The sequence below is a fragment of the Bufo bufo genome, chromosome 11 (assembly GCF_905171765.1).
Source record: "Bufo bufo chromosome 11, aBufBuf1.1, whole genome shotgun sequence".
Lineage (NCBI taxonomy): Eukaryota > Metazoa > Chordata > Amphibia > Anura > Bufonidae > Bufo > Bufo bufo.
In genome coordinates, this window is record NC_053399.1 from 19,502,116 (window position 1) to 19,529,592 (window position 27,477).

The 27,477-nt window shown below is 44.6% G+C and overlaps 2 protein-coding genes across 3 annotated transcripts in view; one reads left to right on the top strand and one right to left on the bottom strand.

Moving 5' to 3' along the window:
* Positions 1-297, bottom strand: part of FAM181A (family with sequence similarity 181 member A) — a 70,847-nt gene extending 70,550 nt beyond the window's left edge. For both annotated transcript variants that reach the window (XM_040410947.1, XM_040410945.1), the window contains exon 1: positions 64-297. The gene's annotated coding sequence lies outside the window, so the exon portion shown is untranslated. The remainder of the gene's footprint in view (positions 1-63) is intronic.
* Positions 1-27,477, top strand: part of PRIMA1 (proline rich membrane anchor 1) — a 65,549-nt gene that overhangs the window by 30,186 nt on the left and 7,886 nt on the right. Inside the window, exons 3-5 of the mRNA XM_040410973.1 lie at positions 3,749-3,864; positions 5,272-5,419; positions 20,836-20,947. Coding sequence (XP_040266907.1) covers positions 3,749-3,864; positions 5,272-5,419; positions 20,836-20,947 — 376 coding nt within the window. The remainder of the gene's footprint in view (positions 1-3,748; positions 3,865-5,271; positions 5,420-20,835; positions 20,948-27,477) is intronic.

Below are 27,477 nucleotides of genomic sequence, written 5' to 3' on the forward strand. Positions count from 1 at the left end.
GGCCTCTTCCAGTAATCGCAGGAGAAAAACTGCGGAGAAGCAGATAAAAGTTTTGATAGTCACCTTGGTAAGGCTAGGTTCACACTGTTCGGTTTCTCTGTTGCGGTATCTGCAAGGCTGAATCTGGCACATGTTGGACAGCTATCTGGGGAGAACATGGACATGGTATGGCCCTACAAGTTATCACTCCGTCTAGGTAAAACCACAGGGAACATGCCATGATGTCACTGCCACAAAACACACACAGCTCTGCTTCATCAGATAAACTTTCCCCTGCTATATCTGGTGTACGCATAATTCTCTTCAGTTGACAAACACATGCCTGACGCATATAACACACTCAGCTCTGCTGCCTTTGACAAACTCTGCCGTCCTGCCCCCTGACAAATTCCCAAACTTGGCCATTCTGGCAAACTCAGCTCTTTCTTCTCTTGCAAACTTGGCTCTGCTGCCTCTGACCTAGGCATCTACGCACTAATCTGACGAATTTAGCCCTGACATCCACATCTACCGTACTTGACTCTGCGGCCCCAGAAAATTCCTCTTTAATTTAGCGACACTAAGGCGAAAGTCTGTTCTACATTGCAATCTGTTGTTCCCTGTTATCAGCCCTTGTCGGCAGGAATTTTTCACGTTTTTCCCAAATCTGGATTTCTCCGTTATGCCTTTGCACACAACCATTTAGTTTTTTCAGTATTTTGCGGATCCGCAAAAAATACGGATGATGTCCATGTGTGTTCAGTTTTTTTGCGGAACAGCTGGCCCCTCATAGAACAGTACTTTCCTTGTACGTTATGCGGACAATAATAGGACATAAAGTAGAAAAAGAGGAATACAGCGGCTCACCCTCTCTCTATACGGAACAGGTGCTCACCCCCAGGTCCCACCCTCAGGACCAGTAGAAAAGTAAAATATAGCAAGTATGGGGGGGCACTCACAAAAGGGACCACCACGGCAGTGACAGTGATTATACACTTTAATTTGTTAAAATTTTAAGAACATACCCCTAAAATCATACAGACATACAAATACATATACCACATATGCCCCACACTCAGTCTCTGCGTCAATGCGTAGGTATTCAAGTATAGAACCGCGTGCAAAGGTATATTGTCGTAATGACACCAGTTCTGTGGATAAATGCGCCAGCACCAGTGTACTGCTTAGGTGCAGTGATTGAATACACCGCTTCAATGTCCAGTGCACTTAGTATAGTGAAGCACAAGTCCAAAACACAATGCGGTATGGCCCCACAATCGTGGGTATGACTCACTTGCCTCTACAGTGCTCAAAATCGAGCCCGGTCTTACCCGTCTTCACTGCCTCCTCCGCAGCGCCGCGGAGGCAGTGAAGACGGGTAAGACCGGGCTCGATTTTGAGCACTGTAGAGGCAAGTGAGTCATACCCACGATTGTGGGGCCATACCGCATTGTGTTTTGGACTTGTGCTTCACTATACTAAGTGCACTGGACATTGAAGCGGTGTATTCAATCACTGCACCTAAGCAGTACACTGGTGCTGGCGCATTTATCCACAGAACTGGTGTCATTACGACAATATACCTTTGCACGCGGTTCTATACTTGAATACCTACGCATTGACGCAGAGACTGAGTGTGGGGCATATGTGGTATATGTATTTGTATGTCTGTATGATTTTAGGGGTATGTTCTTAAAATTTTAACAAATTAAAGTGTATAATCACTGTCACTGCCGTGGTGGTCCCTTTTGTGAGTGCCCCCCCATACTTGCTAAATAATAGGACATGTTCTATCTTTGAACTGAACGGAAAAACGGAAATACAGAAATGGAAGGCATACGGAGTATCTTCCGTTTTTTTTTTTTGCGGATCCATTAAAATGAATGCAAAAAACGGAACGTAAACAAAAAACATTTGTGTGCAAGAGGGACACTGCCTGCAGCCCCGATACAATCAGGCCTTCACAGCTCTGTCAGACCGTAGGCGACACCCTGCATCTCCATGTCCCGCTGCTGCCACTCGTTTTGTTGGCCTCCGCTCCCAAGTCTACCAAGGATATGTGGGTGCATAATAACAGCTGACATTGAACTATGGGAGACGTAACTCTGAGCATCCAGCAGAGGACTTCACATCTCCGGCCGGAGTTCTCCTTTAATTGCTGTGGATTCCATTCTCTGTAAGTAGTGCAAGATTGTAAATGTGTGACAATGTGTGACACCATCACAAATCTCATTCACAAGAGGCTGCAAAATGTGCAAAACAAGAGTCTCTTATCTATGATGTAAACACTGGGACATTTACAAAATAATCCAGAATATTTATTTAATAGTCTGACAATCATAAATCTCCTATATAAATAATCCTTAATATTTGATAATCTGGCATCCACCCTGTTCTATTAGTAGCTGATTCTACGACTGTTACCTTGTCTCTCTCTTGTTGTTTTTCTCCTCATCAATGATGTAATTTTAGTTTTGTGTGTTATTACCTATAGGTGGCGCTGTTGTATCCGCTATCACATAGAGGTACATTCCCTGCCAATAGCATTTCCAAAAATGATGACAAAAATAGTCACTGTTTTATATTAAGTAGTGTAATGTACGTACACAGTGACTGCACCAGCAGAATAGTGAGTGCAGCTCTGGAGTATAATACAGGATGTAACTCAGGATCAGTACAGGATAAGTAATGTACGTACACAGTGACTGCACCAGCAGAATAGTGAGTGCAGCTCTGGAGTATAATACAGGATGTAACTCAGGATCAGTACAGGATAAGTAATGTACGTACACAGTGACTGCACCAGCAGAATAGTGAGTGCAGCTCTGGAGTATAATACAGGATGTAACTCAGGATCAGTACAGGATAAGTAATGTAATGTACGTACACAGTAACTGCACCAGCAGAATAGTGAGTGCAGCTCTGGAGTATAGCACAGGATGTAACTCAGGATCAGTACAGGATAAGTAATGTATGTACACAGTGACTGCACCAGCAGAATAGTGAGTGCAGCTCTGGATATAATACCGGATGTAACTCAGGATCAGTACAGGATAAGTAATGTATGTACACAGTGACTGCACCAGCAGAATAGTGAGTACAGCTCTGGAGTATAATACAGGATGTAACTCAGGATCAGTACAGGATAAGTAATGTAATGTATGTACACAGTGACTGCACCAGCAGAATAGTGAGTACAGCTCTGGAGTATAATACAGGATGTGACTCAGGATCAGTACAGGATAAGTAATGTAATGTATGTACACAGTGACTGCACCAGCAGAATAGTGAGTTCAGCTCTGGAGTATAATACGGGATGTAACTCAGGATCAAAACAGGATAAGTAATGTGTGTACAAAGTGACTGCACCAGCATAATAGGGAGTGCAGCTCTGGAGTATAATACAGGATGTAACTCAAGATCAGTGCAGGATAAGTAATGTATGTACACAGTGACTCCACCAGCAGAATAGTGAGTGCAGCTCTGGAGTATAATACAGGATGTAACTCGGGGTCAGTACAGGATAAGTAATGTAATGTATGTACACAGTGACTGCACCAGCAGAATAGGGAGTGCAGCTCTGGAGTATAATATAGGATGTAACTCGGGATCAGTACAGGATAAGTAATGTATGTACACAGTTACTGCACCAGCAGAATAGGGAGTGCAGCTCTGGAGTATAATACAGGATGTAACTCAGGATCAGTACAGGATAAGACCCGTCATAATGTATATGGTGCTTCGTCTATTAAGTTGTCTTTTCTCCCAGTTTTGCAGGTTGTGACCAGTTCTCCAGGAGTTATGCAGAACATCAGGAGCTTCTGCTTCCTTCCTCCCACCCTCCTCATTCACTGTCTCATGCTCCCCCTTGCTGGACTCTTACAGGTAAGCTCCGTCTATTGCTCTTTGTGAAATATTTATCCCCCACTTATACAGAATCGTTTAATCAAAATTTTGCTTTGCTTTCTTAGCATTTTTGGAATCTCTGCCTGTTTTATTCTTGTTCACCTTTAAAGACTGAAAATCCATTCTGCCCTAATCCCACAGCTGATGGGTTTGTTACAATGTGTCAGTGTAAGCAGAATCTATGGATCGGAAATGCAAGAAAAATATTCTCAAAGTATCCCTAAGTTGTCTGCAGGATAATTAAAATCTAAAAATCCTCCTTTTGTGTAGGCTTCTAAAGTGTGGTGTTAAAAACCACTATGGTGCAAATTACAGATCCCAAGGGGGAAGCGCCCGAGATGGCAAATCTTCCCAAATCTGCCCATAAGGAGTGATGATGAATGATGGAACAATGGCTCGCTTATCACAAGGATCTTTCTGCTTGACTTGAACTAATAACTTGACTCGAGCTTTGTTTCGGCCTCACGATTTCATCTTCGCTCGCTGCATAAATCCCGACCGTCTATATTTAACAGGAGACATTTGATCTGTCCTTGTGTATATGAAATGAGCTTCATTGAAATCCGTCTATTTATACCCCGACCTCCTGCTCCATAAATGGTATGATCTGAAATGAAACAATTAAAATTGGATAATTGGCCTGGAACCATGGCATGAATGCTACACTGAGCTTTACGGGAGCATATACAGGCTCGGACTGGCCCGCAGGGGTACAGGGGAATCCCCCGGTGGGCCCCTGAGCAAGGTGGGCCCCTAGTCTCCCACCCCCTGCATAAGTGGCACATAACACTTTAGATTTAATACACTACATACATATCTTCAACCAGCTTATGTTCATATAAAAAAAAAAGTTAGATTATTTATTATATTTGAATGTATCCGTACGGTGGTCCCTAGGTACCCCAGTCCGACACTGAGCATACACATTATATTACTGGTCCGGACAGTGGTATGAGCCATAGTCATTTAAAGGGCACCACAGGCGGGTTATAAATGTGCTGGCATCTAGCTTCATATACAATATTTTAAAGTCCTCCTGATGTGTTTCAGTAGCGAAAAAGTTAACTTTTGCAACCGTTTATTGATTTCAATGGTCTGCACACATCAATAAAATCTAATATAGATGAAGAACCCCTTCCCCCTGTCCAACAGATGACAGGGGGAGGGGGGAACATCGCTTTAAAGATTCACTGCTGTCAGGATCTCCATCTGTACCTTCCCTATGTGGCCTTGTGTGCAATATCTCAACGTGTCCAACAGTCAAACATGAGGTATCGGCCCCTTAACGGTCTTCCAAATGGCCGTGTGCGGTATAAAAAGGTGGGATTGCCTTTCAAACGGGAGAGATGCAAAACGTGGACTTCTCAACCCTTGCTTTTCTTCTAGGTTGCTCACGCTGAACTCCAGAAGACATGTTCAAGGTCCACGATGGAAAATCCTCCCAGTGGTTGTCAGCAAGTGTGCCAGTGCAGACCCCCTCCGTTACTGCCTCCGCCTCCCCCTCCACCGCCACCGCCAAGACTCCCGGCCCCCAGTGAGTACCCCATGACCACCAGTGAGTACTGAGTGAAGTATGTTATGTATTTACATGAATACATTGTATCATTGGAGTACTGAGTGACGTGTGTTGTGTTCTTAAATTGATACATTGTATCATCGGGTCCATCAGAGAGTATGTCGAGTTGTTGCCTTGAGTGGAGGGGATGTCCAGTTTTGGGTGATGTTAGGTCACTGGGTGAGTTGGAGGAAGTTTTGAACTATCAGGAGTGTGATGAGGCTCTAGTAAAGGTGTGGAGAGATCTTTAGGTAACTCTATCCCTAAGTACTAGACGATAGGAAATAATGGGGCCCATATCTGGGGTATGGAGGACTTGGAAAAATGCCTGCAAATATCTATGTTTGGACCAATAAAAACAATGGATGGCTCCCTCCGGAGGTATAGGGCGGGGGCTGTGCAGAGGTTTCAGGACCTGGTCCCCAAAGTGTCCTAAAAGCCTATTTGTCACACGACAGTATATCAATAATGTAAATGATAAGTGACGGTGGGGAAGCCCTGGTTTATGGTCTACATTAGGGCCGTGAGCTCCGTTGAATAGATACTTGAGAAGCTGGTCGATATAGGTGGAGGTCGTTTCTGCCTGATTGAAATTCTTGAATTTCTAGTGAATGGGGATGAGTTGCAATACCAAGCGCTGCCACCATACAATTGATGGTGCTGTGCTTGGTTAGCCACCTTCAAACAGCTGATCTGAAGGGGTCCCAGGTATCAGACCCCCGCTGATATGATGTTGATGACCTATCCTGAGGATAGGTCATCAGTGTCAGAATCTCAGAAAACCCCTTTAAGCCATGTTCAGGACTCAGTGTAAAACTGAAATTAAAGGGGTTATCCAACACCTATAATGCCCCCCCCCCCCCCCCAAATGCCTGGGCACCTCAAACAGGTTATACTTACCCCATTCCCCGGCACCTGCGTCGCTCCTTATGCCTGCACGGCTGACACTGCATCTCCCCGTTGCACAGATCAAAACATCCAGCGACGGGGGGCAGCAATAGTAGGCTGCCCCAAAAGCCCCCCCACCCCACCCGTGGCATCGCGTCACGGCCTGCTATTGGATGTTTTGATCCGCCGACGGGGACATGTGGTGGCCGTGCGGCATCAGGAGCAACGCGGGTGACGGGGAGCTGGGTAAGTATAACCTGTATGAGGTGCCTGGGCATTTTGGGGGGCATTATAGGTATTGGATAACCCCTTTAAGATACTCTGCAGCTAGGCTGAAAACTAACCCTGTATGACAAAAAAAATTAAATTCTTTTAATAAACACCCGTTGAAAAAAATTATTTTTAGCCCAAAAGTACTAAACGGCAATCATACAAAAATTGCCCTGAAGGTCTTGATAGCTGTAAGATAGTTAGTCTGAATATTATCCTCTCAATAAATTCTTTATATAGCTTATTGGTCACCTTGGTCCCAAATCAGACATAGTTACATGATACAATTCGGACTACTGGCAGCCACCACAAGGGGGAGCTCAGGCAGACTGTGAATACATTGAACTCAGCAGTAACAGCCATGAGCACCTAAACTCCCCCTAGTGGTAAGGGCAGGCAACCAGACTCATATCATGGAACTCTACGCAGGGGATTTGGGGGTCTTTATCAGGAAAAAAAGTAAATCTCAGAAGGCTATAAAGATATATTAAGAAATGTTTCAGCCCAGGAAATAGGATTAGAAGTAACAATGGAGTTTTAGATAAGGAGTTGGGTATCAACTAAGATCTTAATGACTCCTATTTAGTGTTTTTATGGCAAAAAATAATGGCAGATCAGGCACTTTTCTTAATGTAACACATTCAGAGTCATCCAGTCTGTTCACAGAACTGCAAGAAATCTCCTCTCCTTTCAAGTCGTCCTGCGGCTCTGGGGTTATCGGCTTTCACTCGAAGCCTCGTTCCTGTAGGGAGCAGCTTCATATCTCTGTGAGGGATGCAGTATGGATTACCGTAACGCATGCCTCCAGTCTCCTCCAAAAGCAAAGAGCAATTTATTAAATCTCCGTAAACGCGGGCGGCTCTGAAAAAGCAGGCGTTGGTCATGGTTCACACAGAACGTGTTTGGAGAGACTGCTCATTTATGGAGGAGAATCACACGGGGGAGCAAGATGTTCTTGGATGAAAGAACATTTGGCGGATCTCAGGCGACGCTTGAGCTGTAATTCCATTTGCCGTCCTTGTAGGACAAGTTGTTGTGTCGTGGACTCGCGCGTCTTGTTGCGGTGAAGCTCTCAGAAAGTAACTTTAGATACAAAATCACATTTAGAAATCAAAAATTGGTATAAACTGGGCTCAAAAATTAAGAAAATTTGGTGTAATCTCCGAGGAGATGTTATGTGGACCGAATGTATTTCAAATACATGTAGAGAAAATGTGAAGTAATTTCCTGTGTTTTTGAGAGGTCAAAAAATATTATACCCCAGAGCTGCACTCACTACCCTTCTACTGGATGAAACTCACAATCAGTACAGGATAAGTAATGTATGTACACAGTGACTCCACCAGCAGAATAGTGAGTGCAGCTCTGGAGTATAATACAGGATGTCACTCAGGATCAGTACAGGATAAGTAATGTAATGTATGTACACAGTGACTGCACCAGTAGAATAGTGAGTACAGCTCTGGAGTATAATACAGGATGTAACTCAGGATCAGTATCGGATAAGTAATGTATGTACACAGTGACTCCACCAGCAGAATAGTGAGTGCAGCTCTGCAGTATAATACAGGATGTAACTCGGGATCAGTACAGGATAAGTAATGTATGTACACAGTGACTGCACCAGCAGAATAGTGAGTGCAGCTCTGGAGTACAATACAGGATGTAACTCAGGATCAGTACAGGATAAGTAATTTCTGTACACAGTGACTGCACCAGCAGAATAGTGAGTGCAGCTCTGGAGTATAATACAGGATGTAACTCAGGATCAGTACAGGATAAGTAATGTAATGTATGTACACAGTGACTCCACCAGCAGAATAGTGAGTGCAGCTCTGGAGTATAATACAGGATGTAACTCAGGATCAGTACAGGATAAGTAATGTATGTACACAGCGACTGCACCAGCAGAATAGTGAGTGCAGCTCTGGAGTATAATACAGGATGTAACTCAGGATCAGTACAGGATAAGTAATGTATGTACACAGTGACTGCACCAGCAGAATAGTGAGTGCAGCTCTGGAGTACAATACAGGATGTAACTCAGGATCAGTACAGGATAAGTAATGTATGTACACAGTGACTCCACCAGCAGAATAGTGAGTGCAGCTCTGGAGCATAATAGTGGATGTAACTCAGGATCAGTACAGGATAAGTAATGTATGTACACAGTGACTGCACCAGCAGAATAGTGAGTGCAGCTCTGGAGTACAATACAGGATGTAACTCAGGATCAGTACAGGATAAGTAATTTCTGTACACAGTGACTGCACCAGCAGAATAGTGAGTGCAGCTCTGGAGTATAATACAGGATGTAACTCAGGATCAGTACAGGATAAGTAATGTAATGTATGTACACAGTGACTCCACCAGCAGAATAGTGAGTGCAGCTCTGGAGCATAATAGTGGATGTAACTCAGGATCAGTACAGGATAAGTAATGTATGTACACAGTGACTGCACCAGCAGAATAGTGAGTGCAGCTCTGGAGTATAATACAGGATGTAACTCAGGATCAGTACAGGATAAGTAATGTATGCACACAGTGACTGCACCAGCAGAATAGTGAGTGCAGCTCTGGAGTATAATACAGGGTGTAACTCAGGATCAGTACAGGATAAGTAATGTATGTACACAGCGACTGCACCAGCAGAATAGTGAGTGCAGCTCTGGAGTATAATACAGGATGTAACTCAGGATCAGTACAGGATAAGTAATGTATGTACACAGTGACTCCACCAGCAGAATAGTGAGTGCAGCTCTGCAGTATAATACAGGATGTAACTCAGGATCAGTGCAGGATAAGTAATGTAATGTATGTACACAGTGACTGCACCAGCAGAATAGTGAGTTCAGCTCTGGAGTATAATACAGGATGTAACTCAGGATCAGTACAGGATAAGTAATGTAATGTATGTACACAGTGACTCCACCAGCAGAATAGTGAGTGCAGCTCTGGAGTATAATACAGGATGTAACTCAGGATCAGTGCAGGATAAGTAATGTAATGTATGTACACAGTGACTGCACCAGCAGAATAGTGAGTTCAGCTCTGGAGTATAATACAGGATGTAACTCAGGATCAGTGCAGGATAAGTAATGTAATGTATGTACACAGTGACTGCACCAGCAGAATAGTGAGTTCAGCTCTGGAGTATAATACAGGATGTAACTCAGGATCAGTACAGGATAAGTAATGTAATGTATGTACACAGTGACTCCACCAGCAGAATAGTGAGTGCAGCTCTGGAGTATAATACAGGATGTAACTTATTATTTGTATGATCCCCCTAATAATGATTTGCATTTGGATAAATAGGGAGCGATTCATGCTGTCCCGAGACATAGACTGCAGGGGTACAGTCATGGCGAGAGGTGGCTGGAGTATATGAGTCTCTGCCCCTACAGCAATGTACAGATGTAGTAAATGATAACTTGACACTCGGTTACTAATGTGCTATATGGATATTGAGGGGAACAAATCACCGCTCTGCTCTTAGGTCTCCAGTTTTTAGCTGATATTTTGTTTTCAGTGGAGAATTATTTTCAGGCAAAAATGTCAAATACTAACATTGTGGAGTAGTGAGCGAGTTTCTCGGATGCATCGTTGTCCGCGCCTTGTTGTTTCTTTGTCTGATGGACGATCGTCTTGTGAATTTAATAAAGTGGAAACAGTTTTAAGCTGCTCTATAAATAGCTGCAGGAAACAATGGAGCGTTTGGCCCATTTTCTTAATAGAATACACCAAGCGACCCTATAAATACTGCGCCGCCGGAGCTGTGACAACCTGATTATCCCGCCGCTGCCGCTAGCGCCATCTTCTGGCCTCCGCAGCCTTGCAGCTCGTTAGCAGGCCCCGTCGTTATTAGATTGTGCTACATTTAATTCTTATAATAGCTGGTAATTGTGTGGAGGGCGAGAGCGCGGATTATCTGCCTACCGTCGACGGGAATCTGGGCTAATTAACAATGGCTGCTTTAAGAAATTAATTTTTGTTCCGCAGCGGCCTGAGTTATATTTAGAGTATTGTGGCGATGGGGGAATAGGGGGTCATTGTTCATAGATGCACTCAAGCACCTTCGGGTGGCAGGTGCGGTTGGCGCCCCCTTAGTGTGCAGCTCCACTTATGTAATGCACACTGTAACTGATCCTGAGTTACATCACGTCTTCTACTCCAATCACATCCAAAGCTGTATTCAGGGCCAGACCCATGCAGGACCGTGCCCTGTATATCTCCTGTTGTTGCCCATCCATGTGACATACAGGGGACCATAGGAAAAAGTGTATAATTATAAGCGCCATGCAGTGTGGTGCCCAGATTATAGTGCTGTACAGTTACCTGAATGCTATACAGTGCCGCCACCACCTGCAGAAACCCCATGCTGAGTAGTGCCACACAATGCCATATAGTGCACAAATAATACCGCCAGATAGCTGCTTCACTCATAGTCCTCTTTCACAAGGTCAGTATTTGGTCAGTTTTTTTGCATCCATATTTGGTCAGTATTTTGCATCAGCATTTGGTTAGTATTTGTAAGCAAAAACCAGGAGTGGGTCCAAAATACCGAAAAGGCACAAATATTTCTATTACACCACTCCTGGTTTTGGCTTACAAATACTGACCAAGTACTGTGAAAGAGGCCTGTGAGTGGAGACGCTATCTGGTCACTGTATGGCAGTATTATTTATGATGCCCCTATTAGGGGTACTCAGTCTTGGCTACTTTTAGCTGCTCTGAGGATATGCAATCATACAGATTCCTCTTGCTTGTTTAGTACTGATTTAGGTATGCAGCTTTGGTAGTGACTGGAGTATAAAGTATAAGACACTATAACTTAAAGCTGGAACCCCTGATGCTTAGCTGCAGGGATCCCCAGCGATCAGCTGCAGTCTATGGGTAGCAAATGTTTCCTATCTCTGCAGCGCCACCACAGGTGAAGTGAAGCATTGCACAGCTCTGTGTAACGTGCAGACATGCAGGTCCTCTAGAGCAGTGCTTCCCAACCAATGTGCCTCCAGCTGTTGCAAAACTACAACTCCCAGCATGCCCAGACAGCCTTTGGCTGTCCGGGCATGCTGGGAGTTGTAGTTTTGCAACAGCTGGAGGCACACTGGTTGGGAAACACTGCTCTAGAGAGACAGAGGCGCTCTTCTGGGTTGCTGTGTCTTGTTTTTTTCTATCCTGAAGCTCCATGATTAAGGATGACTGGAAGGGACTTAAACAAGTCTGTGCATCCCGGCGAGGCAGTGTACTGTGCAGCAGACAGATCTTCCCATGACCACCTCACCTTACGTAGCTGCATGTAATCCAATGGCCATCACTCAGGAAGTTAACAGGAAAGTTGTAGGACCGCAGGGTGCAGAACAGCGCGGCGCTGAGTACGTCCTGCGGAGCAATGTGCTCGTGCGGTGTGCCGACCGTCACTGCGGAATTCTCCTTTAATCAGAATATTCCAGAACAATAGAAATTTTAAGAATTCTGCTAATGCTCTGTGATAAGGAGTGAGCGGCAGAGATTGCCTCGCAGATAACCAAGTCAATGAGGATAGCATCTCTTACCTACAGGCTACGGCTCTGCTTCATTTCAAAAGAAGATTGATTCTTTTATCTGCTGTGTACACGGAGGCCGAGGGATTAGGAAAAGCGAAAGAACAAAATCACCTTCAATATGAGAAAATGACACAAAGTTTTCCTTATAAAAACATTTATTTCTTTATTTTTGTAGAAGATTCATAAGAATGTGAGAAATTCCAACCAACACATATAATAATAAAAGGGGTATCACATCATATGTGACTGATATCGGCCGCTCCTCTTATAACGCTCCAGTACTGATATAACCTCCAGAGACATCACATCATATGTGACTGATATCAGCCGCCCCTCTTATAACGCTCCAGCACTGATATAACCTCCAGAGACATTACATACTATGTGACTGATATCAGCCGCTCCTCTTATAACGCTCCAGCACTGATATAACCTCCAGAGACATTACATCCTATGTGACTGATATCAGCCGCTCCTCTTATAACGCTCCAGCGCTGATATAACCTCCAGAGACATTACATCCTATGTGACTGATATCAGCCGCTCCTCTTATAACGCTCCAGTACTGATATAACCTCCAGAGACATTACATCATATGTGACTGATATCAGCCGCTCCTCTTATAACGCTCCAGTACTGATATAACCTCCAGAGACATCACATCATATGTGACTGATATCAGCCGCCCCTCTTATAACGCTCCAGCGCTGATATAACCTCCAGAGACATTACATCCTATGTGACTGATATCAGCCGCTCCTCTTATAATGCTCCAGCACTGATATAACCTCCAGAGACATTACATCATATGTGACTGATATCGGCCGCTCCTCTTATAACGCTCCAGCACTGATATAACCTCCAGAGACATTACATCCTATGTGACTGATATCAGCCGCTCCTCTTATAACGCTCCAGCACTGATATAACCTCCAGAGATATTACATCCTATGTGACTGATATCAGCCGCTCCTCTTATAACGCTCCAGCACTGATATAACCTCCAGAGACATTACATCCTATGTGACTGATATCAGCCGCTCCTCTTATAACGCTCCAGTACTGATATAACCTCCAGAGACATTACATCATATGTGACTGATATCAGCCGCTCCTCTTATAACGCTCCAGTACTGATATAACCTCCAGAGACATCACATCCTATGTGACTGATATCAGCCGCTCCTCTTATAACGCTCCAGTACTGATATAACCTCCAGAGACATTACATCCTATGTGACTGATATCAGCCGCTCCTCTTATAACGCTCCAGTACTGATATAACCTCCAGAGACATTACATCATATGTGACTGATATCAGCCGCTCCTCTTATAACGCTCCAGTGCTGATATAACCTCCAGACATTACATCATGTGTGACTGATATCGGCCGCTCCTCTTATAACGCTCCAGCACTGATATAACCTCCAGACACATAGTAACATAGTAACATAGTATATAAGGCTGAAAAAAGCCCTCCGTCCATCCAGTTCGGCCTGTTATCCTGCAAGTTGATCCAGAGGAAGGCAAAAAAAAACTGTGAGGTAGAAGCCAAATTTAAATTCCTTCCCGACTCCAATCAGGCATCAGAATAACTCCCTGGATCAACGACCCCTCTCTAGTAGCTATAACCTGTAATATTATTACACTCCAGAAATACATCCAGGCCCCTCTTGAATTCCTTTATTGTACTCACCATCACCACCTCCTCAGGCAGAGAGCTCCATAGTCTCACTGCTCTTACCGTAAAGAATCCTCTTCTATGTTTGTGTACAAACCTTCTTTCCTCCAGACGCAGAGGATGTCCCCTCGTCACAGTCACAGTCCTGGGGATAAATAGATGATGGGAGAGATCTCTGTACTGACCCCTGATATATTTATACATAGTAATTAGATCTCCCTTCAGTCGTCTTTTTTCTAATGTGAATAACCCTAATTTTAATATTTTTTCAGGGTACTGTAGTCCCCCCAGGCTCAGACTGGCCCACAGGGGAACAGGGGAATCCCCGGTGGGCCCCTAGTCCCCTACCCCCTGCTCAAGTGGCACATGTCACTGTAGACTGACATATAGATAAGCTGGCTATGATGCTATACAGTACATTGCGCATGTCCATATAAAAAAAACTGGGTAGTGTGGACAGATAGTATATGCATGTAGCCTTACAGTGGGCCCCAGAATGAATTTTGCTGGTGGGCCCTGGGTACACCAGTCTGACACTGAGTCCCCCCATTCCAGTTATTACTTTAGTTGCCCTCCTCTGAACCCTCTCCAGCTCTGCTATTTCTCATCACCGTCATCTATGCCCCTTCTGATGCAACCCATTATCTTATTGGCCTTGGCAGCAGCTGCCTGACACTGGTTTTAGCAGCTTAGTTTGCAGTTCACAAAAATTCCTAGGTCCTTTTCCATGTCAGTGTTACCCAGTGTTTTACCATTTAGTATGTACGGGTGACTTTCATTATTCCTTCCCATGTGCATAACTTTACATTTGTCAGTGTTAAACCTCATCTGCCACTTATTTGCCCAAGCCTCCAATCTATCCAGATCCCTCTGTAGCCGTATATTGTCCTCTGTAGTATATATATAGTATACTGTCCTCTGTAGTATATATATACAGTACACTGTCCTCTTCAGTGTTAATTACTTTATGCAGTTTAGTGTCATCTGTAAAAATTGATATTTTACTATGCAAGCCTTCTACAAGATCATTAATAAATATATTGAAGAGAATAGGGCCCAATACTGACCCCTGAGGTACCCCACTAGTGACAGTGACCCAATCTGAGTGTGTACCGTTAATAACCACCCTCTGTTTTCTATCACTCAGCCAGTTACTTACCCACATACAGATGTTTTCTCCCAGTCCGAGCATTCTCATTTTATATACCGTATATACTCGAGTATAAGCCGACCCGAGTATAAGCCGAGCCCCTAATTTTACCCCAAAAAAATGGGAAAAATTATTGACTCGAGTATAAGACTAGGGTGGGAAATGCAGCTATAATGCAGAGTGTATGTGTATATAATGCACACACTCTACATTATATACACACACACTCTGCATTAAATACAGGGAGCCATCCACAGATCTCCCCCCTAAACAGTGCCATCCACAGATCCCCCTACAGTGCCATCCACAGATCCCCCTACAGTGCCATCCACAGATCTCCCTACAGTGCCATCCACAGATCCCCCTACAGTGCCATCCACAGATCTCCCTACAGTGCCATCCACAGATCCCCCTACAGTGCCATCCACAGATCTCCCTACAGTGCCATCCACAGATCCCCCTACAGTGCCATCCACAGATCCCCCTACAGTGCCATCCAAAGATCCCCCTACAGTGCCATACACAGATCCCCCTACAGTGCCATCCACAGATCTCCCTACAGTGCCATCCACAGATCCCCCTACAGTGCCATCCACAGATCCCCCTACAGTGCCATCCACAGATCTCCCTACAGTGCCATCCACAGATCCCCCTACAGTGCCATCCACAGATCCCCCTACAGTGCCATCCACAGATCTCCCTACAGTGCCATCCACAGATCCCCCTACAGTGCCATACAAAGATCCCCCTACAGTGCCATACACAGATCTCCCTACAGTGCCATCCACAGATCCCCCTACAGTGCCATCCACAGATCCCCCTACAGTGCCATCCAAAGATCCCCCTACAGTGCCATACACAGATCCCCCTACAGTGCCATCCACAGATCTCCCTACAGTGCCATCCACAGATCCCCCTACAGTGCCATCCACAGATCCCCCTACAGTGCCATCCACAGATCTCCCTACAGTGCCATCCACAGATCCCCCTACAGTGCCATCCACAGATCCCCCTACAGTGCCATCCACAGATCTCCCTACAGTGCCATCCACAGATCCCCCTACAGTGCCATACAAAGATCCCCCTACAGTGCCATACACAGATCCCCCTACAGTGCCATCCACAGATCTCCCTACAGTGCCATACACAGATCCCCCTACAGTGCCATCCACAGATCTCCCTACAGTGCCATACACAGATCCCCCTCCCCGACGCTCACAGTATTCTTACTTTGTCTTTGCTCCGGTAATACAGGCAGTGCGGGGAGCGGCGCTCACTCACTGACGTCACGCGCCTTCTCCCACTAGGCGGCGCATGCGCGTGACGTCAGTGAGTGAGCGCCGCCCCCCGCACTGCCTGTATTACCGGAGCTAGACTAGACTTGAGTATAAGACGAGGAGGCTTTTTGAGCACGAAAATATGTGCCAAAAAACTCGTCTTATACTCGAGTATATACGGTACTAACCTTTTATGTGGTACAGTGTCAAATGCTTTGGAGAAGTCCAGATATACGACATCCATTGATTCGCCGCTGTCAAGTCTAGAACTTACCTCCTCATAGAAACTGATTAAATTAGTCTGACATGACCGATCCCTCGTGAAGCCATGCTGATATGGCGTTATTTGCTTATTTTTATTGAGGTACTCCGAGATAGCATCTCTTAGAAAACCTTCAGTTTACCCACAACAGATGTTAAACTTACCGGCTTGTAGTTTCCAGGCTCTGTTTTTGGACCCTTTTTGAATATTGGTAACACATTTGCCATGCGCCAATCCTGTGAAATATTCCCTGTCAGTATAGAGTCCTTAAATATCAGAAATAAGGGTCTGGCTATGACATTACTTAATTCTCTTAGGATACGGGGGTGTATGCCATCCGGTCCTGGCGATTTGTCTATTTTAATCTTTTTAAGACGTCGCTGTACTTCTTCCTGGGTCGGACAGGACACTTTTAATGGGGAATTTACTTTTACATTCTGCATTTCATCTGACAGTTTATTTTCTTCAGTGAATACAGTGGAGAAAAAAATATTTAATAACTTTGCTTTCTCCTCGTCGCTCTCTGCGAATCCTCCTCATTACTCTTTAAAGGGCCGACACCTTCAGATTTATACTTTTTACCATTTATATAATTAAAGAAGATTTTAGGGTTAGTTTTGCTCTTTTTGGCAAATAATCTCTCAGTCTCTAGTTTGGCCGCTTTTATTTGTTTTTTACATATTCTATTTTTTCCTTATAGTTTTTCAATGCTTCGTCGCTACCCTCCTGTTTTAGTGATTTAAATGCTTTCTTTTTGTTATTTATTGCTTTCTTTACAGTTCTATTTATCCACATTGGTTTCTTCTTGTTCCTTAACCTTTTATTACCATACGGTATGTACCTCTCACAATGAGATTTTTGGATGCTTTTAAAAATATCTCATTTTGTGGCTGTATTTTTTTTTTTGAGGACTTTGTCCCAGTTAGTTCGGCCTATGGCCTCTCTTAGTTAGCTAAATTTAGCTTTTTTGAAGTTTGGTATTTTTGTTCCTCCCTGTAGAAACGCTCTTTTGAATGATAATTGGAAGGTTATTACTTTATGGTCACTATTTGCCAGATGTCCCCCCGACCTGCACGTCTGTTGTTCTGTCAGGTCTATTGGTTAATACTAAGTCCACTATGGCCGTCCCTCTAGTCGGGTCCTGAACCAGTTGGGAGAGGTAATTGTCTTTGGTTATTGCCAAGAACCTGTTTCCTTTATGAGATCTACATGTTTCAGTTTCCCAGTCTATATCTGGGTAGTTGAAGTCCCCCATAATAACCACCTCATTATGATTTGCCGCCTCGTCTATCTCGTTTAGTAGTAGATTTTCTGTGGACTCTGGTATATTAGGTGGTTTATAGTAAACTCCTATTAGTAATTTATTGTTGTTTTTAGCTCCATGTATTTCTACCCACAGTGACTCATGTTCATGTCCTCACTTATATCTTCTCTGAGTGTGGGCTTTAGACAGTCATAGCTATCATCCAGCCATGTCTCAGTTATTCCCACTGTCATAGCTATCCTCCAGCCATGTCTCAGTTATTCCCCCTGTCATAGCTATCCTCCAGCCATGTCTCAGTTATTCCCCCTGTCATAGCTATCCTCCAGCCGTGTCTCAGTTATTCCCCCTGTCATAGCTATCCTCCAGCCGTGTCTCAGTTATTCCCCCTGTCATAGCTATCCTCCAGCCATGTCTCAGTTATTCCCACTGTCATAGCTATCATCCAGCCATGTCTCAGTTATTCCCACTGTCATAGCTATCATCCAGCCGTGTCTCAGTTATTCCCCCTGTCATAGCTATCCTCCAGCCATGTCTCAGTTATTCCCACTGTCATAGTCCTCCTCACACATCACTAATTCCAGTTCCCCAGTTTTATTAGTCAGGCTTCTGGTATTATTATACATACATTTGAGAGGTTTATGTATATTTTTTACCCTACACCTTTCCTTCTGAACTGTTCTAGTCCCTCCTTCCATTCCTCCCCCAGTCCCACTACCTGCCCCCGGTCTCTATCTGCACTATCATCCCCTCCTATAACGTAGTCCCCCCTCCCCCCCCAGTCCCTAGTTTAAACACTCCTCCAGCCTTCTAGCCATCTTCTCCCCATTGAGGTGCAGCCCGTCCCTACGATAGAGCCTGTAGCTGATAGAGAAGTCGCCCAGTTCTCCAGGAACCCAAACCCCTCCATCCTACACCAGTTCTGGAGCCACTTGTTAACCTCCCCAATCTCCTGCTGCCTTTCTTGTGTGGCCCGTGGTACCGGTAGTATTTCGGAAAACACTACCTTTGAGGTCCTTGCCCTAAGCTTCTGACCTAAATCCCTAAAATCATTTTTAAGGACGCTCCACCTACCTCTAACTTTGTCATTGGTTCCGATATGGACCATGACCGCCGGATCTTCCCCAGCCCCTCCCAGTAATCTGTCAACCCGATCCGCGATGTGTCTTCCTGGCACTCGAGTTCGACACCACACCATTTGACGATCCCGGTCTTTGTGACAGATCGCCCTCCAGAGACATTACATCATATGTGACTGATATCCGCCACTCCTCTTATAACGCTCCAGTACTGATATAACCTCCAGAGACATTACATCATATGTGACTGATATCAGCCGCTCCTCTTATAACGCTCCTGCACTGATATAACCTCCAGAGACATTACATCCTATGTGACTGATATCAGCCGCTCCTCTTATAACGCTCCAGCACTGATATAACCTCCAGAGACATTACATCATATGTGACTGATATCAGCCACTCCTCTTATAACGCTCCAGTACTGATATAACCTCCAGAGACATTACATCATATGTGACTGATATCAGCCGCTCCTCTTATAACGCTCCAGCACTGATATAACCTCCAGAGACATTACATCATATGTGACTGATATCAGCCGCTCCTCTTATAACGCTCCAGTGCTGATATAACCTCCAGAGACATTACATCCTATGTGACTGATATCAGCCGCTCCTCTTATAACGCTCCAGTACTGATATAACCTCCAGAGATATTACATCCTATGTGACTGATATCAGCCGCTCCTCTTATAACGCTCCAGCGCTGATATAACCTCCAGAGACATTACATCATATGTGACTGATATCAGCCGCTCCTCTTATAACGCTCCAGCACTGATATAACCTCCAGAGACATTACATCATATGTGACCGATATCAGCAGCTCCTCTTATAACGCTCCAGTACTGATATAACCTCCAGAGACATTACATCATATGTGACTGATATCAGCCGCTCCTCTTATAACGCTCCAGCACTGATATAACCTCCAGAGACATTACATCATATGTGACTGATATCAGCCGCTCCTCTTATAACGCTCCAGCACTGATATAACCTCCAGAGACATTACATCATATGTGACCGATATCAGCCGCTCCTCTTATAACGCTCCAGTGCTGATATAACCTCCAGAGACATTACATCCTATGTGACTGATATCAGCCGCTCCTCTTATAACGCTCCAGCGCTGATATAACCTCCAGAGACATTACATCATATGTGACTGATATCAGCCGCTCCTCTTATAACGCTCCAGCACTGATATAACCTCCAGAGACATTACATCATATGTGACCGATATCAGCCGCTCCTCTTATAACGCTCCAGTGCTGATATAACCTCCAGAGATATTACATCCTATGTGACTGATATCAGCCGCTCCTCTTATAACGCTCCAGCGCTGATATAACCTCCAGAGACATTACATCATATGTGACTGATATCAGCCGCTCCTCTTATAACGCTCCAGCACTGATATAACCTCCAGAGACATTACATCCTATGTGACCGATATCAGCAGCTCCTCTTATAACGCTCCAGTACTGATATAACCTCCAGAGACATTACATCATATGTGACTGATATCAGCCGCTCCTCTTATAACGCTCCAGCACTAATATAACCTCCAGAGACATTACATCATATGTGACTGATATCAGCCGCTCCTCTTATAACGCTCCAGTACTGATATGGGTTTTGTGAAGGGTGTGTATACTTTTGCAACAAATTATTTGATTGTTTCAATGTACCTGAAATGAAAAAAGTGAAACGATTTATCAAACAGTGTGTAAAAAGCTCTTACTGCTTGGTGTGCACAGCTCCTCTGCAGACCTATGTGTCTCCATGGCTACAGACTGCAAATATACCCGGACCCTGCAGTCAGCTGTTATTTCTATTCTATTATATACTAGTGGTCTGTATCTGGAGGTCCTCAGCTGTCACACTGGAAGTTATAGTTTTCCAAGAGCCAGGGGTTTGGGGATGACTGGCGTTTAGATGCGTCCCACTGACCGGTCGACTTGTCTTTTCAGTTAAGATCCCACAGTGCTGCGTGGAAGAGACCTGGTGGCATTTCCTGCTCATCATCCTGGCAGCCGTCATCCTCTTCCTAGTGGTTATTATGTGCTACAAAGCAATAAAAAGGTAAGACATGGGGAAGGGAGGGTCCGATCACATCTGGATCTGCACACGATCGCATCCGTTTTGCAGTCTGCAAATCACAGATCTGCAAAATACGGATTGCGGTCTGTGTGCAACTTGCAATTTTTGGACACCTATTGTAAAAAAGCCTATTCTGTTTCACAAAACCAAGAAAAATAGGACAGGTTCTATTTTCAACCCGGTCACACGGATGTGGACCGCACGCTGGTGACATCTGTGTGCTGCCTTTTTTTTTTTTTCTTGTGGATTCATAGAAATGAATGGGTTGATGCACAATCTGCAAATAAATCCGGATCAGACATGCACCAAAAATATTGTTGTATGAATGGGGCCTAAATCTGTAGCCTTTAGGCTCCTTTCACACGGGCGAGTTTTCCGCGCGGATGCGATGCGTGAGTTGAACGCATTGCACCCGCACTGAATCCCGACCCATTCATTTCTATGGGGCTGTTCACATGAGCGGTGATTTTCACGCATCACTTGTGCGTTGCGTGAAAATCGCAGCATGCTCTGATTTGTGCGTTTTTCACGTAACGCAGGCCCCATAGAAGTGACTGGGGTTGAGTGAAAATCGCAAGCATCCGCAAGCAAGTTGCTAGGAGACGATCGGGATGGAGACCCGATCATTATTATTTTCCCTTATAACATGGTTATAAGGGAAAATAATAGCATTCTGAATACAGAATACAAAGTAAAATAGCGCTGGAGGGGTTAAAAAAAATAAATAAAAATTAAACTCACCTTAATCCACTTGATCGCGGCCCGGCATCTCTTCTGTCTTCTTTCTTTGCTGTGTGCAGCAACAGGACCTGTGGTGACGTCACTCCGGTCATCACATGATCCATCACATGATCTTTTACCATGGTGATGGATCATGTGATGGACCATGTGATGACCGGAGTGACGTCACCACAGGTCCTGTTGCTGCACACAGTAAAGAAAGAAGACAGAAGAGATGCCGGCTGCGCGATCAAGTGGATTAAGGTGAGTTTAATTTTTATTTATTTTTTTTAACCCCTCCAGCGCTATTTTACTTTGTATTCTGTATTCAGAATGCTATTATTTTCCCTTATAACCATGTTATAAAGGAAAATAATACAATCTACAGAACACCGATCCCAAGCCCGAACTTCTGTGAAGAAGTTCGGGTTTGGGTACCAAACATGCCGATTTTTCTCACGCGAGTGCAAAACGCATTACAATGTTTTGCACTCGCGCGGAAAAATCGCGCATGTTCCCGCAACGCACCCGCACCTTTTCCCGCAACGCCCGTCTGAAAGAGGCCTTAAAGGGTTTCTATCACTTCGTATCACATATTTAGGTGTCAGACACTAGCGATCCGCTAGTGTCTGCTCTAACAAACCATCCTAATATGATAGGTTTTGGGGCAGCCGTTTCGCTAAAATAACAACTTATATCTATATGCTAATGAGCCTCTAGGTGCTATGGGGGCGTCATTAGCACCTAGAGGCTCCGTCTACCTTCATAAACTGCCGCTGCCCAGCGCGTCCCTCCAGCCCGCCCATCTCCTGCTGAATGCGATCCTCTCCGTGCGCGTCTCTGTTCGGGGCATGCGCAGTGAATGTCTGACCGCTTCCCTGCACAGACATCTCCACTGCGCCTGTTCCTCGGAGCACTATGATGTCATCGGCGTTATTTTAGCGAAACGGCTGCCCCAAAACCTATTATATTAGGATGGTTTGTTAGAGCAGACACTAGCGGATCGCTAGTGTCTGACACCTAAATATGTGATACGAAGTGATAGAAACCCTTTAACCTGTGGCTTTCCAGCTGTTACAAAGCTATAAGGCCTCATGCACACGGCCGTTGTGCGGCCGGTCCCCAATCCACGGGCAACATCGGTGCAGCGGGCCGGACCCATTCAACTTGAATGGGTCCGTGGTCAGTCCGCACTACAAAAAAATATGGCACGTCATATTTTTTTGTGGTGCGGAACAACGGAAAGAAACACCGCGGAAGCACTCCGTAGTGCTTCCGGTGTTCTGTTCCGTGACTTCGTTCCGCATCTCCGGAATTGCGGACCCATTCAAGTGAATGGGTCCGTATCCGTGATGCGAGGGGTGCATCTATAATTTTAGGGTGTATTTCTGTGATGCATACGGGTAGGGCTTCAAACATCCCATCATTTGTATTTCAACTGCTGTAAGGTATGCAGTAGATAAGGGGGACCCCCTAAGGTTTCATGTCAGTAGATTAGCATTCCATTCTTTCCAATATACATATTTATGTAATCAGGGTGATGAAAACTGAAGAGGCCTGTGAATAGGAAAGAGCACAAGTTGGGTTAGCGGCCATACCGTCAGTATCAATCTAAACGCCCTCCACCTCCAGAGAGGTTAGAGCGCTGGCAGTCAAGGCAGGAGTTCCCATTGCAGCCATTGTCTCCTGTGGTATGGGTTGGTACATGAAACAACCCTGGGGTGAAGGGTGGCGGGTGCCCAGCTCTGTGTACTACTCAGGGTGAAGAGATAAATGCAGACACAATTTGCAGTCACTTGGAAGCTATGGAGCTTCTTAAATGTTTTTTTTTTTTTTCCAGAAACAGCGCCCCTTTTATCCATGGGTTGTTTCTGATATTGCAGCTCAGTTCTATTATGCGAGTAGAACTGCAATATCAGAGTCTGCCTGAGGACTAGAGAGGAGCGGTTTCATACGTTCCTTACATACCTTATACCTTCCCCTTTAAATATGCATCACATAAGCTTAAAGGACTGTCCCAGCAGTTCAGCTCCTGTCTTTAATACTCTAAGTAATTTTACAAAATTTACACCCAAAAAAATTACTTTATCCCCCCCCCCCCAATAATGTTTAACGGCAAATAAGCCTCAAGAAGCCGCAATGGCCGCAGGGATTTCTACACAAATTAACAAATTGTGAAGTTTCTGTGGTCTCAGCGGTGCGGAGCGTCATGCGGCTGCGCTGATTGGTGCACTGCTGGCTGAATTAATTGCTTTGCTTTACCCCCTGCTCCACGGCTTTTTCCATAATTATACAGTGAGGGGTAACTAATGAGGGGAGCGCCGATCTCAGACACTCCGAGAGAGACTTGTTGATATTAAGCTTCTGCTGCATAACATTCACGTGGGAGAGAGAATGCCATCAATCATCTAGACCTTTGTCTGAAGGGGCAACAAAATACAGAAATCAACAGAACGCAGAATACTACAACTCCCAACATGACCTGACCACTTAAGATGACCAGAATACAATTCTATTATACACATAGAGTATTACAACCCCCAACATGGCCCAACCACAGGATATGACCATAAAACAATTCTGTTATACAGTATACATAGAGTACTACAATCCCCAACGTGACCTGACCATGAGATGACCATAATAAAATTCTATCGTACACTTAAGACAGAGCACTACAACCCCCAATATGACCAGACCACAGGGCATGACCATAATACAATTCTATTATGCACAGAGCACTACAACTCCCAACATGACTTGACTACTAGATATAGCCATAATACAGTTCTGTTATACCCTATACATACAAGAGCACAACCCCCAACATGACCATTATATAATTCTATTATATTCTGTACATAGAACACTACTACTCCCAATATGACCTGATCACCCGCGTGGAATACTCACTCGTGTGGAAGGGGCCTTACTCTGTACATTGAAAACTAGAACCGTCAACATGACAATGATATAATTCTAGTATACTCTGTGCTTAGAACACTACAACCCCATCATGACCATGATATAATTCTATTATACTCTGTTATTAGAACACTACAACCCCTATCATGACCATGATATAATTCTATTATACTCTGTACTTAGAACACTACAACCCCTATCATGACCATGATATAATTCTATTATACTCTGTACTTAGAACACTACAACCCCTATCATGACCATGATATAATTCTATTATACTCTGTACTTAGAACACTACAACCCCTATCATGACCATGATATAATTCTATTATACTCTGTACTTAGAACACTACAACCCCTATCATGACCATGATATAATTCTATTATACTCTGTACTTAGAACACTACAACCCCTATCATGACCATGATATAATTCTATTATACTCTGTACTTAGAACACTACAACCCCTATCATGACCATTATATAATTCTAGTATACTCTGTACTGAGAACACTACAACCCCTATCATGGCCATTATATAATTCTAGTATACTCTGTACTTAGAACACTACAACCCCATCATGGCCATGATATAATTCTGTTATACTCTGTACTTAGAACACTACAACCACTATCATGGCCATGATATAATTCTATTATACTCGTACTTAGAACACTATAACCCCCATCATGACCATGAGATCGTCCTATTATAGGACTGTTTCTGTTCTCCGCTCTCCTCTGGTGTTTGGGTGGCTGTTGGGGACCTCATGGGACCCCGTGTGTTATTGTAATGCTTTGCTCGCTGTTATCTGCCGCCGCCGCTCCGCCTGTGTTCTGTGTCTCGGCTGCTGTCACTTTCCTGGATCCATCGCAGCAGCTAAATAAAGAAACCCTGTAATGTTCCCCGTGTATTAATAGCAGGGTCGCCCGTCTCCTCGCAGCGCTGCGTGATGTCTCTTCTCTGTAGTGAGGCTCACGCCGTGCACCACGCAGCGGCAAAGAAACCAAACTCAAATACAAAATGCACCACATTATCAGGGTGATAGTATGGGAGGGTCATGCCATGTTCTCCGCTCCTGTATATGGTACAACTCTCATCATCCTAGGGTAATGCCTTGACAGTGTAGAGTGTATACAGAGAAGGGCTGTATAGACACTGGCCTATGCTGGTTGTCAGGGGGTTGTCAGGTTATAGATATAGGGCGAGGGCAGTGAACAGAACCTGTGCCCCAGGTGTATAGTATAGTACAGAAGGCAGGGCGACGCCGGATTAATGGACGTTGACTAGTCCTGGCGACCATTAACCCAAGATATGCTGGGTATGGTGGTCCCTGTGCTTGCAGTACCCTCAGATGGTAACTTTTCCCATTCTCTGCACCAGTCGCAGTCCAGTTTTCGCCCCCATCTCTGCGGCGAGAGCCCTGAAAGGGTTTATGCATAGTCATATGAATTGTGTGACAGGCTTCCCGCACTTCATGGCTGGGTGCACAGATCCTCACGTTGATTGCAGCTCTGGGAATTCATGTGAGGAGATGGGGAGAACATTGCAGTGACGGCACCAGGGTTTATTGTGATTGATGAGAAGGCAGATGGGCCTTGGCAGAAGACCAGAACCTCGCCTCAACATGAATAATAAATCTTGATGAAGGTGGGAGAACCCAGGAGTTTCTGAGGAGAGAGGCGCATACACTCCTCGGGATGGTATAATGCAGACCTAAGAGCCTTAAAGGGGTTGTCCAGAATTAGAAAAACATGGTTGCTTTCTTCCAGAGACATTACAGCTCAGGCCCAATTTACTACAATAGGGTCGAGCTGCAATACCAGGCACAGCCCATGGACAGGTGTGGCGCTGTTTGTCTGATCCTGGATAACCCTTTCACACATTACATCATAGTGCTACAAGGGGGCGCATCAGCACAGGCAACTGTGAGATCAGGTAAACCCAGTCTAAGGGCTCAGGCAACCAACATATTTTTTTCTCTGTGTCCGCTCCATTTTTTTGTATGCGGAACCATTCTTTTCAATGGGGCCGCAAAAAACGGAAACGACTTAGTGTGCATTCCGTATCTATATGTCCACAAGTCCCTTCCGCCCAAAAAATGGAACATGTCCTATTCTTGTCCATTTTGCGGACAAGGTCAGGCATTGTTACAATGGATCCGCAAAAAAAATAAAAGGATGTAACACGGTCGTCATACAGATGTTTATTTTTTTTGCAGATCCATGTTTTGCAGACCACAAAATACAGACCTATGGTCCACTGATGGTGGTGGCACTTAAAGGGGTTGTTTAAGTGTTTAATATTGATGATGACCTGTCCTCAGGATAGGTCACCAGTATCTGATCAGTGGGGGTCCGACACCTGTCACCCCCCACCAATCAGCTGAGCATAGGGCTCATGCACATGAACGTATTTTCTTTCCATGTCCGATGCGTTTTTTTTTTCTTTGCGGACCGTATGCGGAATTAATTTCAATGGGTCCGCAAAAAAACAGAAGGTACTCCGTGTGCATTCCGTTTCCATATGTCCGTTCTGCAAAAAAAAACATGTTTTACAGACAAGGATAGAACATGTCCTATTATTGTCCGCATTACGGACAAGGATAGGACTGTTCTATTAGGGGCCGGCTGTTCCATTCCGCAAAATACAGAATGAACACGGACGCCATCCATGTTTTTTATCGGATCTGTATTTTGCGGACCACAAAATACATACGTTTGTGTGCATGAGCCCTTAAACACTTGGAAAACTTCTTCAAAGCGTGATGTCACATGACATCATCAACTTCAGACCACCATCAGGTCCACAGGCCAGTACTGTGCCAGACAGACAGCAAAACCAGCAGATGTGAACTTACCT